Genomic DNA, 14,319 nt, shown 5'->3' on the forward strand with positions numbered 1-14,319 from the left:
TTTTTTTAAAATCAAATTTACATTCTATTCTTAACATATTCATATATAGGATTTTTTGGATTCAAAATATGACTTATTTCTCAGAAAATTAACAGTCTAAACATAGTGAAAGAGCTGCTTCTTTAAAGTTATTGGAGCTTAGTCAAAGTATTATATTTCAATAATATTTTATAGTATATGGTTGGATATCCTACAGCATTCATATTAGCTCTTAAGTGCTGAGACATTATTGTTTTTTCAAATTCAGTACTGTCTATAAGGTTTCTTTCTACAAATTCTATGTTATCTAATCACTTTATTTGCTTGAGGCTGAGACTAAGAACACAATTTAGACATTTTCTTAGGGAGGTGGCAATCATGAACAGAGAGTTTATTATTTTAATTCTACCTTCTCTCTTTTCAGCATAAGTGACTAATATTTATTTATTTATTCTTCCTTTAAGGATCAGTGGAGCTGCTTGATGTTAGGTCATCTTTACCTGGTTTGAAGTCTAAGCCAGGACTTTATCATTGGAAAGTTACTAATAAAGAATTGGAAGCATTTGAAAAATTTGAAGAAGTGCCTGAAAAAAATCTGACTCATATACGTCCTCATATGTTCCCTCCATCTGCAGAAGTAGCCAAAGAATTGCATTTAGAGCATTGGTAATTTTTGCGTACAATAATGATGAGTGTGTGTTTGTGTATGTCTGTGTGTTGATATTCTTTAGGCTAAACCATTTGACTTCAAGCTAACAGATAAGTTACATATATATTTTGGAGGATGGAAATGTATACCTCTGAATGATTACTTTTGAAATTTTAATTATAATTTAAATTAAAAATTAAGCAAAATTTTGGCATTTTTCTTTAATAAATTTTAAAAGTATTACAGTTCAAAAATAATTTCTACATTATCATAAAATTCAAAAAAATTATTTTTCCAGCAATTTTTTACTATTTTTTTTTCTTCATTAGTATCCAATTTTTTCCTATATAATTTTTCTTTCTATACTGAATAAATTTTTAAAAAACATTTTAAACATGTTTAAACATAAGAATATACTGATAAATGAGAATTCTTAATAGATATTAAACCTATCACGAACTAAATTGTCAAGTATAATAATATTGATAATAAAGAATTCTGGAAGAACTCCAAAGTTATTAGTGAATATTAATATTAAAGTTGAAGATATGTTTTTGGTTTTGTTTTGCAACCTGAATTACTATCAATATTAATAAAAAAAATGATGAAATTAAACTTCTGTTCCTTAACATAAATCAATATTGTCGAAACAGATTTCAGAATATATGTTTATTTTATTTTGAGAAGAATCTATGAAACAATTTAAAGGTATTATTTAAAGCATGATATTAACAGGAAGAAAAATGCAAAATTATATTGCTAAAAAGCTAGAAATAGCAAAGTGTGTCCATTTTTTATATTTTTTAATGAATGTTTGGAGAGTTGATTTAAAATAGGAAAAATGCATTGTAAAATCAACAAAACAGCATGAATTAAAATGAAGTTTAGAAAAATTTTGATATAGATGAATTTTGAATTTATTTTTCTTATGAATATTGTTGGTTAAAAATATTTTGCTAAAAAATATAAACCTTTAAGACCAAATAAAACTTTAATGAAAACTTTTATCAATTATTAATCCCAACAGATCATTTAGTTGTGAAAAGTGAAATGCTGAAATGTATTTCTCTCTGATAAAAATACTTTTTATTAATATTTTTTCATATTTTTAAAACGATATTTTACTGATAATTAACTGTTTTATTTATTTTTGTATTAAAATGTGCAATATATAAAAAACACACACGCATTTACATTGAACACATATAAGGAATTTGCGATTATTTGTCAACCAATTCATAGGGAGGGAAGTACAGCTATTGTGAGTCAAATGACTGGAGTACCAGAAGGTAGAAGACTGTCTTAGCTCTTTCACCTGCAGATTTTAGCTGGGCATAGTGGAATGGCCTTCATGCCTTGGGTGACCCTACCAGGAGCAAGCTCCTGACCTACTTCACCCATTCTGCCCAGGGACACCCTCCCGCCACAATGAGGAAATCTGCAGGACTTTGGAAGGTCTGGGGTAGAGAATTGGGGAGCTGACACAACTACCCTTAGAGCTAGCTATCATCAGACCTTTACTTGAATATGGATTCCCAATTTATTTCTGTGCCTCCTATTTGAACTTGAAGAAACTTGAACGGGTACAACTGAGTACAGCTCGTATAATAACTGGTCTGAAACAAAGTTGCCCCTCAGATATTGTCCTTTATGAAGCCGACTTGAAACCTCTCCATGTTAGAAGACATGCTAACCGTATCAAATACTACAACAAACTCTCCAGTTATGGCATTCAAAACAACACCTCAAAATACCTAAATAATTGGACTAACCTCCAGAGACTCAAGAAAAATAGTCCCTTTAGTCAAGTCTTGTCTCAGAATGCAATTCCTAAAAATTTAGAGCCACATTCTCTTCATTCCTGTATGAATCCAACTGAAGAACTTACCAGGGTTCATTTTCATTTCAACCTTCTTGCTCTCATTAATAAAGAGGAAAATGTATCGGAACACTTTAGACAATTGGCCTTGGAAGTCATTAATAAAATCCCTAAATGTGATATTAAATTGAATACTGATGGCAGCAAAATCGACAATTTTGCTGGTAGCGGCATCTATATTGTAACTCCTTAGACTAGTTTTTCTCTATGCCACCAAAATCCAGACTTCTGTTCCGTTTTTAGAAGTGAACTATTAGCAGTCAATAAGAGACTTAAAACCATTCTACACAAAAATAATTATAAGAACCTTTGGATTTTTACTGTTAGCCGCAGAGCAATGGAACACCTTGACAATTGGGCCTATGTAGGAGATAAAGCAAGTTTGTCTATTCTTCGGAAGTTGAAGCTGATTTCACTCCAACATGATATTCATCTTCAGTGGATCCCATCTTATGTGGATCTACTTGGTAACGAAATAGCAGACAGGCTTGCAAAGAAAGAAAGCAGCCTAGCGACTTCATCTTCTGCTGGGCTGACATATTTAGAACTGTTCTCTCAGGCGAAATCCCTAAATAAGAAAAATTGCATGGTACCCCCTACTCATGATTGGTATAGAGTCAATAAATCGGGCCAGTCCTTAATTCTTCCCTGTGATAGAAAAACCAACACTTGCCTATTGCACCTTGCCAGTGGCCAGCTTAAATGTCTTTTCTTTTCTCAGTGAAAAATCTTACCCTCTTTATCTGAAATGCCGCCAACATCGAGTCTCTGCTGAAAATATTCTAAACTGTTTAGGACTTCTTAGGGGAGAAATTTATTCTTCTCCTTTCCTCGTTTTTACTTTCTTCTTGTGAACAGATTTTTGGATTTGGTCTAAATCAGGCCAGGGAGATGAGCAACAACAGCAACAAGGAATTTGCATTAATATCTCATTTTATTTTTATTTGCATTAGCATTTAATCTTTCTGATGCTTTATAATATGATCTTTTTTTAGTGTCTTAGGGAATAGTCATTTATTAGTTTTGAATATTATGTAGATTCTTACTTAGAGTATTATCCATTGCAGTAATTCTCAAGATATAATTTCAAAACAACATGTAAAATTTTTTTTTGATTATGATCCTAGAATCCAAACTCACCTTTTGTTAAAAAAATTTTACTAGCATTTCTTTTGTACCTTTATTGTACGCAGCTTGATAAAGAAGAATGAAAAGCATTTTTTTGTTTACTTATAATTATTCTTGTTGATAACAAAACAAAAAATATCTATTTTGGAAAGACTTCCTGTTTAACTAAGTTTGTATTTCTTATTTCAAAGTGAAAAATACTGATGTTTCATAAAAAATGACTATGGAACAAGCAGTATTTAAATTTAGTTTTGTTGTAATCTATAATTAATTGTTACAAATTTTCTACTAATTTATATCTATGCATTATTATTGTAAACCCGACTAAATTTGCCTACGAAATATATTTCATGACAAAAAACATGTAATGTAAGCATATTAAAATTTTAGATAATCATATATTTTTGCTATTAGTAAACTAATACTAAGCACACTTAATATTAATATAACTAATTTCTTTATGTTGATGATTAGTCGATAAAGCATTTGGTGACATTAATTTTTTATTAAAATTCAAAATAATACGCAATAAAAATGTTAGAAACTTATTTTTTATATGTGCTTTGTTTATATGCAACATTCATATTTTTTTAGTATACGAATTTTACCACATCATCAAGATACTGGTGGATTCTTTGTTGCTGTCCTCCAGAAAAATTCAAAACTACCTTGGTTAAAAGATACAGGTATTTTTTCACATAGATCTCTATATTTGTATTGTTGTATTAGAAAGAGAGAAAAGAAATCTTTAATTATTTATTTATTTATTTTTTCAGATAATACTGAAGAAAATTCAAATCGGTATGTATAGTTTGTATGAAATTTCATTCGTCACCAATTAGCATGTAGACATCACTTTGTAAAGTAGTAAAAAAATCATTATTATTTGTGTGAAATTTTATTGTAATTCTATTTTGATTCACATTATGTTATTTATTGTAATTCTATTTAGTTTAGTACATTAATTAAATGTAAGTCTTCTTTTAATATTTTTAAGATTAGAAATTTAACTAATCCATGAATTTAAAAATTCATAGTTTTAGTAATATTTTTTTATATTAATAAGCTTTTGATATTCTATTTTTAATCTGAGACTAAAAATTTTGGCTTTTTGAAAAATTGCAAAATGCAGAAAATGAAAAAAATTATAATACTGTGATTTAAAAAAAAATTTTTTTTTAATGAAAGTATTGTACAAATTGCATTGATATATTCTTACAAGAAAAAGAATTACCAACTTAACGATAAAAGACTTCCATACTGTTTATATATTAAAAATTAAACTTACAAATAAACCTGATTTTTTTTATTATAATGATAAAGGCTGAGGCCATTTTTATTATTATATTAGAAAATTTATTATGTTTAAAAATGGAGAACAGAAAAAAGAATGTATGTTGAACAAAGTAAAAATCTGTGATTTTAGTGTGAAGATTATGTAGTAGAAGAATTAAATATACTTAAAATATTATATATCATTTCTTCATAAACATCTAAACTCATTCATAATAGTTAAATACAAGGAAGCCATCTTCCTTGAATGTTTAATTGAAGGTAATTGTAATGTATCAGACCATGAAAAAAAAATATTCTGTGAGGTTAAAGTTTAAATGAGTTGTAAATTCTTTTTTAAAAGAAATTGTCAACCGTATTTTAATTAATAAATCCGTATTTTTAATATCTAAAGTGAAGTACTAATTATTGTTTAGTAATGACAAAATGTTAATTTAGAATTAAATTGAAGTATAAATGGCAAATATTTTTTCTGACAAAAAAAGTTAATTTTATATGATTGATTGGCATTTTATAATTTCTTATACCATTAGTAAATTAATATTCATTAAGATTACAAAGTTACAATATTTTCTCGGCATTAATTTTATCCGATTTATGCTATTTGTATTTTAAAGTTAGCATTATGTTCATTAGAAGTAAGGAAAAAAAAAAAAATTGTTAAAATTCAGCTATACACATAATGTTGCTATAAAAAAAAATTTGGATTTCTCAAAAATATTTATATAATCTTTAAATAAATTACTTTGTAACCTGAAAGGAGGTTATTTTGAGTAAATATGTTAAACTTTTTGAATACTTCTTAACTGAATTGAAACAGTTTGCTGTTCAAATTAGTTTTCTTTATTATTATTTCTTTCTGATTATATTTTAATTCATTATAAATGTTCCAGAAGTCCTCCACCAAAAAAGAGAAAAATATGGGGTTACAAAGAAGATCCATTTGTATTTTTAGAAGATACAGATGAACTCTGGCCTGAAATGAAGTAATTTCATCTTTATCTTACATTCAATAATTAATTTTTCAAAATTTGAATTTTTACTAGTTTTAAATCATTAGACAAATTTCCAATTTCATTTCATTTGTGAAAATGTGGGTATTGGATAATAAAGAATATTATTTTGTTAAATTCTGATATGAGACCTGATTCCATGTAAGAATTGTTATGCATATGGGTGTAGTGTATAGTAAGTTTTTTGGAGTTAAACATTCTTTGGTTCCAAAATTTTTTTAAACTCACAAAAATTAATAAAATTTATAATTTGAAGCTTGTCTCAGAACTAAGTACATAAACTTTTTTTAATACAATGGCTATATATGTATATTTTAATTATTTATATAAATGCAGAAGTATAAACAATGTAAAATTTTATAAAATGCTTTAATTGAATTAAAAAAAAATTTAAATTTTTTCTCTGTGCAGAAAATATATAAATATCCAGAAAGCAATTACTGATTTTAATTGATAGTTAAGAAGTGATATTCAACTCAAATACTGACAATCAAATGAATAAGGTTTAAAATTATGCAGATTACAAAATTTCATAGTTTAATATTTCAAACTTTAAATTATACATTATTAATAACATTCGTCTATGATTGTTACTATGACACTTTCAACTTTATATTAAAAAATAGTTTTTTTATATTAAAAAATGTTATAAAAAAGAGTTATAAGAAGTTTATTTTCCTCGTAATGCTTGGTATCTTTTTCTGTCAGTGAAGTGATACCAAGTTAAAACATTGGAGCATCAAGGTCATTGGACATTAAAAGGTCTTTCTGCCGAAATCTAACCTGTATTCTTTTATAGGTGAAAAAATTGTCCCCACTAAGTGCTTCCTAATATAGAAACCATTTGATATGCCAATTTTCAAGTATTTTTAAATCTGGTTACCAAATATTTATAAAATCAAAACACTCTAATTCTGCTAAAACTGAGCAGCAGTAGTAAAAATCAACATTTGAACCATATTGAATTTATTGTAGCTCATATTTAGATATAATTTTATAGCTACGAGGAAAATTCAAAGAATACAAAGAAAATATTTCTTTCAAGAATTTAAAATCTTCAAATTTGGTTCATTTTCAATACTAAGCTTTAAATTTTTTTTATGCTACTTGACTGGTGTCAGTTAATAATGAAAGTTGACGTTTGTTATTAATAATTAAAGTTTTAAGTATTAAGCTATGAAATGTTTATTTAAAATTTTGTTACACAGGCTTTGATATAGCAATAATAAAAATAGTTATATTATTATTATATATTTAATATAAAATTTCATATATGTTTTATTGAATAATACATATTGAATCCAGTCATTATTTATATTATTTTAAGAATATTTATTCAAAAGTATGCTGATATCATTTCTTGATATACTGTATAAAGATCAATTTCATTTGTTTGATGATTCATTTTTCAGTAATTTTAGTAATTTAGAATTAGAAACATTAATCTTTTAACAATTTTCTCCCTATAGACAATTTTATAAATTGAGTGATTTTCCTACATCTCAGCTTTTGAGTCGAAATAAGGAAGGTAAAAAGAGGAATATTTATTTTACTTCGGAACTAGTAAAAAATATAATTCAAGAAAATAAAGATAATGTGAAGGTAATTATTTTGAATTATTAACGCATGCATTTGTGCACAATTTTAATCAGGACATTTAATGAAAATACTGCTTTTTTTTAGATAATTAATACTGGTGTTCGTATATTTTGCCGAAGTGAAAATAAAGACACAACTTGTAAATATCGTCTTACGCAAGAGGTATTTACTATGAATAGTTTTACTTTGAAGCTAAGAAATTATTACTTTCAAAACTTTTTTACTAATATTTTTTTTAATTAAAATTTTGTTTGGATACGAACATTTATGGTGTGTAATAATATAAAATTTGTATTACTCATGTTTTTTTAAATACCTATATGTTATGATTTTGTTATTTGTTTTGAAACAACCGTTAGATTTTTTTTTTTTTTTTTTTTTTTTTTCATATCTTGAATAAAATGTTTTTCCAACTGGGCAGCATTTCTGGAAATTTTTGCAGTCCATGTTTTGAATTTCATTTATTTGTAGTTACAATGAATTCTTATGTATACAACTTGCCAATATTTTCTGCATGTAACTAACTTTTAATTTTTCATTAGGGATATAGCGGTTACTGATCATATATATATATATATATATACTTGTTTTCTTTTCCAGCTTTGTTTTAAAAGTCATTTTGTTGGAAATTTAAATTTAGCTCTCTAAATGAATAATAGTTTTTAAAACTATATTAATTTGAAATAAATAAATTTGTGGAAATTAAGATTTTTATTTTAAAAAAAGATACAATCCATTTTTAAATCATCTCTATTATATTCAGAATTGCAATATTTCACTTAAATAATTTTTAGAATTAATTCATTTCTTAAAAACAAAATCAAAGTTTTCTCTAATTGTTAATGTAACATTAAATTTGTTATATGTATTATAAATGTTTACAAAATAATTTGGTTTGATGAAAAATGCCAATAAAATCAATTTGTGCTGACTTAATGAATATCAATTGCAGCATGCTGTTTTTGTGCAGATTGTGTTACATTAAAATGAAATTACTTATATAGATGTAATTGCACGTTGATTCATGAAATTATTTTCTACATAATATGTGTTTATTGAGAAATGATAAAACAAAATATGAATCAAATTTTTAATAAAATTTCTACATCTTCTCTCAGTTACTTTGGGATAACTCTTTTTTAACTCAGTTTTGGGGATAACTTTTATTTCCTTGTTAGTTCCCTCCTTCTGATTTCAATATAATACTTTTCATTGTTTTAGTTATTGGATTCATTCTTGGATGCATTGTGACAATTTTGAAATAAACGTTTTATGTATTCAATACTACTATTGTATAATTAAAATAGAGATAGATGAATTGAGTCTAAAATGTTTTCATTCTTGTTTTGGATTATAATTAAATTTTTAAAAACTTATGTAGTCTTTTTAAAAATTTATTTAATAAAATGATTTTTGGTCATATCTAATTGCTTTTTTTTTTATCATTAAGTTAACAGTGTTCTTTTTATCGTTGTAGGGTATATCAACAATCCTTCCTTTTATGAGTGAACGAAAGATGGACATTAAAGTTGATGATTTGATTGTTTTACTGACTAATGAGTACCCAGCACATACACTCTTCACAGAAGAAACACAGAAAAAATTAGCTGAAACAAGTAAGTTGAATGATATTAATATGATAAATCTTCATATTTAATAGATAATTTCTGTTATTAAAAAGGTTATAAACTTTTAATAGTATTTAAAATGTCCAAAAAAAATGTGTTAAACATCAAATTCTTCTTGACCATTTAAATGAAATAAATTCATGATACTAAATTCTCCATTTTTAAATATTTAAATTAAAGAATTTTTGTCTAGTCAGCTATAATAAATTTAATTAGATAATTGCTTTTGAATTACTAAAAAATTTTTTGTAGATTATCTGCCACTTATTGGAACTTTTTTGGCATTTTCCCTCTAAAATGTGCTTAATAAATATATGATTTTGATTATCGAAATACCTATTTATATATGACTGTATGTGCAAGTTTAGCAAAATCTTTGGATTAATCATTATGCATATCTATGTTGATATGATGACTATCGAGAGTTAAATAAAATACCATGATTCCTTTTCTACTCATTTTCTTTTGTATAGTATATATTACCTGGCTTAGATTTCAAATGGTTTTAGGAACTAACAAAAACTAAGAAATATATGCTGTAAAATATGCACAACTACATTAAAAAAATTTTGTATTTTTGATATTTTACATAATTAAATGTGCAGTTAGTGCAAACATAATGTTCAGTGTTGTTAGAAAAATAAAAAATAATCTCTTCAGAACATAAAATATTCTTAATAGCAATAAAGTAATATAATGGATTTTCTTTGTTTCTTTTTAGAATCTGGTTGCCTTGTTCTATGTTATACTGGAAATGAAGGGTAAATATTACTGTTTTAAAGCATTCTCATTTATGTTATATTATATTTAAGGAGAATATTGTTTTTGTTGTTATTTCTGCACCTCCATGAAACCAAAGATGTCTAAAAAATACAAAAACAATAGGAGATCCCTTAAAATCTCAAAAATCGAATATAGCTCTCTTGTTTCTAAAGGTATAAAATTTCGTAATTTATTGTATTGTTCAAATTAAGAAATTCTTTTATTAATTTCATGTTTTGTGACACTAAAGCGATATCTAGCTGTAGAAAAGACTCTTGTACCTTTTGATTGATTATCAATATTTTTCATTGGCTTCTTATATAAGCTTACAATTCTGTTGTGATTACTGATCTTAATTCAGCTTAGTGTTGTATATATTATAAATGAGAAAATGAATTTTATTCACATAAAATTAAAATTATTTTTGATTAAATTTCTAGTTTTTGTACTTAAAAAAAGTTATTTACAAGAGTTGTAATTTTTAAAATGTTAGTGCCTCTTAAAATATATTCATTAAATATATTAATGCACAAAAAATCTTCATTAAAATTTATAATTAAAAAAAATTATCTTTACTTTTAGAATTCACTCTTTTTCTTAATCTTTTAATTTGTGGTCATTATTTGATTTCAATATCTGTGAGCATAGTTTTTATCAAAAATTATCTGTGGTAATCTTGACCTCTGATTTAATCAAAAGAACAGCACATCATGGCAAAGATACAACTTATTACTGTTTCATAATTAAATTTCTGTAGCTCATTTTTGCTTAGAAATGGAGAAATCAAAGTTGTCTGAATATGCGAGTAATAGTCTGTCTCTATATACAATAATGTTTTTTTTTTTATATTTATTTTCTAAACAATTTATCCATAATTTATTTATTCCATTTTTATACAATATAGTCATACGATAATTAAAAAAAAAATTTAATGCTTCAGACATCATTTTAAATGGAGAATACAACTAAGGAAAAGAGTTTTAATTATGTACTAATCTTAATATTACTGTGAGGCAATAAGCTCAGCATGAGATAAATCCAGAGAACACTATTTTGAAAGGAACATCAGCTGATTTAAAAACAAATTAGAATTTTTATCAGTTATGAAAGCCCATTTGTTCTGCTTTTAATTCTTCAAATCATGGCTTTTCATTTTATATATGTTTAGCTTTAATTATTTGTGCATTAGCTTAAAATTTATATGGATAAAAAGATTATTCATTTTTTTAAAGTTGAAAATCATTAGTTCAAAATAATTGAGCAGTTGACAAATTAATCATATTATTTTATTATTATTTAAATAATAAATATATTGATAGGCTGTCTTGATATTCCTTTACAATAAAAAGATATGTTTTATATGGTAGCTTCACTGAATGAAACCAGATTTATCTGAAATTTCACTATGATGAAGAATCACTCATTCAAATGCATTCAGCCCCTCTAGTGATTGAAATGTTTAAATTATAAAATTTGCCTATAAAGTGATTTTAAAAATGATTTCAATAAAATTAATGATTATATGGACGTAATTATTTTTTTCCCCTTTTCTAGAGCTGAGGATGAATTTAAAATAGAGCTTTGTGGATGGAAAGGAAATCAAACTCTGAGATGTTATATCCCAAAAGTTGGAAGAGCTCATTATTTAAGGATATGTGGATACGATGTTTCACAGTTTGGTAAGAATTTATGTCCTTTATTAAGATAAAGATTTTATATAATATAGACTATCATATATTTTACTGTTAGGGATCTTTTTTTAAGTGATTTTATTTGTTTTTCATGTACTGAAAACAAATATAATATTAGTTTTTACCCATCACTTCTTATTTGTAAGATATGAGATTTGGCTTATTTATATTAATATATTAAATTGAGCTCAGTATGTAAGTATTAAATCAAATATTTTCCTTAATAAATTTTGCACTATTTTAATTAAACCTAAACTAGCTTAATTGTAAATTAAAAAAAATCAAATAAAGGGAAATGTTATTTTGTATCATTTTTGTTTGATAGTTTTAAATAAACTTTGTTAGCTTAAACTTTTCACAGTATTTAATGGTATACTCACATCATATGAGTATTTCTTCAGCCATGATGCTTGTCCTCCACTTTTTTTTTTCCCAGTACTGGTAAAATCATCTATTTTTTCAGAGAAATGTTCTAAATCCTTGTGGTGGTGCAAAAAGAATATATGATTTGAGGAGTATCAAATTTTTCTGCTCTTATTTGAGGCATATTTACTCTTTTGTATACAAAATATTGTAATTGATCTAAAATTCAAGATTTTAATGAATATCCATATTTTAGACTTCCCTCAGTTCGAAAAACACATTTTTGGCTTTGTCTATCTGTTTGCGACATAGATATGCCAAAATGCTTTGAGCTTGATAGATCAAATTTGGCATATGATCTTTAAGCCAAATTTATAAATTTTTATCAAAATTTGAGTGAAATTCATTCACAGGAAGTTTGCCCAAGTACAAGAGATCTCAATAACTGCAAAAAACTAGATACAGAGACTTAGCATCTAAAATATGAACCAAATCAGTCTGTACTTTCACATGCATGTGGGCACAATAATTCATACATGAAACGATTTAAATCAGTGAAATTTGGCGATTACAACTATCAAATTTTAGTTATGTCTTCAAAATACATATTTATCCTAAAAATATATATTTTAACTATTGTTCACCAATTCTATGCAAGACATTTGTGGCTTTATCCAAGGTCTGCAATTTTTTGCAGGCGGGGATAAAAATTTTATTGGAGAGTGTACAAAAAATTTAAGGGATAACTTAAATTTTTTGTACACTCTCTTTGTAAACAAGCCCACTGGCTTGTTTTATGTTTGCAAAGTCTGTCTTCTCTAAAGATTTACAAATGACATTACTTTTTACAGTGACCATATTCTTTGATATTGACCAATTTTTTCTTATCTGTTGGTACTTAGCTCTGCTGTTTCACATGATAGCAGAGCTAAATACCAACAGCAGAGATATTTTGTATTGCTTACTTGCCTATCAAGAATTTAACATTTCTGAATTGCTCGCTAATATTCATTAAAGTTATATATATATATATGATAAATGAAGCTTTCATGTATCATTATCATTTCATTTATCATTTATCATTATTTTTTCATTAAATCCTTCTGACTGAAATTTGAGAAGTAGAATTAACAGAGAAAAACTGAAAGTAGCACACCAAATATAGATAAAATCATTTAAATAACAGACATCAAAACACTTTTCGTCTGTGGAATGTAAAAAATATTGAGGAAATTAATTTTTTTTTTTCAGCAAATGCTCATTAAGAAGAAATTTTTTTCACATATTTTTAATATTACATATATAAGTAACTTTTTGAAAATAAATAAGTTTTATAATATTGTCAGATTTGTGACATGGCATTTTGATATCTAATACAGTTTTTTAAAAATCAGCTTCAGAAGCTATCAGCTTCTCCAAATAAAATTCCTTAATATTTTTTATGGAATAAAGTGAATATCTTTAAATCAACCTTTTAGTATTTAATGTAAGAGGCAATATCCTGGATGTACATAAAACAAAAGTTTAAATTGTATTCATATTATATAAATAATTTAGTATTATATAAATTAGTAATAAGAGCTGTACTTTAATATATTAGCTAGTCTTCAATATATCACTGTAAAAAAAAATGCTGCTGAATCAGAATACATCTTGGAGAGCAGAGAAATGCAAAAGGGTTACATATAAAAACTACGAATGAAAATTAAATTCAATAATAAAATGTTATTTTTTAAATAATCTTTCTTTGTAAAAAAATTAAAGCAAGAAGTAATTCTCATGCCCTCTTCCTCCACCTCATCAATACAAGACCTCTCATGTCGCACTTTCTAAGGTGTTAAGGTAACAGTTCATATCTTTACATCAATAATCAACTTGCTGAATTGTAAAAATCCTCTAAATTGTTAAATTTTACTTACAAATTGAAATTATCATGCTTAAAATTTTAAAAAGCATGGCTGTGTATACGTTTCAAATTAAACAAATTTCCTATTTTTAAGAAATATGGGTAAAGTTTATTGCTATTCTTTTATCTAGAAATGAGAGAGAAAAAGAAATTCAAAATAAAAGATGAAAATGAAGATGGCACAGTAGAGGAAGATGATACAGAAATGCCAGTTGAAGATCAAGACACTGCAGCTGACATGTCTGATAAGGTAAATGAGCTAGGCATTAATGGAGCTTCAATCAAAACCACAAATGAAGAGTTGACTGTAAAAAGTTGATTATTGTATGCAATATGCACGTGAAAAAAATATATTTATTTTATAAAAAAAAATATTTATTTCCTGTTCCTTTAAACATAAAAATAAAATGATCTACATATGTACAAACT

General features: G+C 25.7%; 1 protein-coding gene across 2 annotated transcripts in view; it reads left to right on the top strand.

Moving 5' to 3' along the window:
- Positions 1 to 14,269, top strand: part of LOC129988156 (RNA cytosine-C(5)-methyltransferase NSUN2-like) — a 35,716-nt gene extending 21,447 nt beyond the window's left edge. The window contains exons 12-21 of one of the 2 annotated variants that reach the window (XM_056096308.1): positions 444 to 645; positions 4,230 to 4,321; positions 4,412 to 4,436; positions 5,825 to 5,914; positions 7,411 to 7,543; positions 7,625 to 7,702; positions 9,018 to 9,156; positions 9,890 to 9,929; positions 11,485 to 11,609; positions 14,022 to 14,269. In XM_056096308.1, the coding sequence (XP_055952283.1) occupies positions 444 to 645; positions 4,230 to 4,321; positions 4,412 to 4,436; positions 5,825 to 5,914; positions 7,411 to 7,543; positions 7,625 to 7,702; positions 9,018 to 9,156; positions 9,890 to 9,929; positions 11,485 to 11,609; positions 14,022 to 14,209 (1,112 nt within the window). In that variant the 3' untranslated portion in view covers positions 14,210 to 14,269. Of the gene's footprint in view, positions 1 to 443; positions 646 to 4,229; positions 4,322 to 4,411; positions 4,437 to 5,821; positions 5,915 to 7,410; positions 7,544 to 7,624; positions 7,703 to 9,017; positions 9,157 to 9,889; positions 9,930 to 11,484; positions 11,610 to 14,021 lie in introns of both variants that reach the window. The other variant, XM_056096307.1, reaches the window with a different exon arrangement.
- Positions 14,270 to 14,319: the final 50 nt, after the last annotated feature.

The sequence above is a fragment of the Argiope bruennichi genome, chromosome 10 (assembly GCF_947563725.1).
Source record: "Argiope bruennichi chromosome 10, qqArgBrue1.1, whole genome shotgun sequence".
In the NCBI taxonomy this organism is placed as follows: Eukaryota; Metazoa; Arthropoda; class Arachnida; order Araneae; family Araneidae; genus Argiope; species Argiope bruennichi.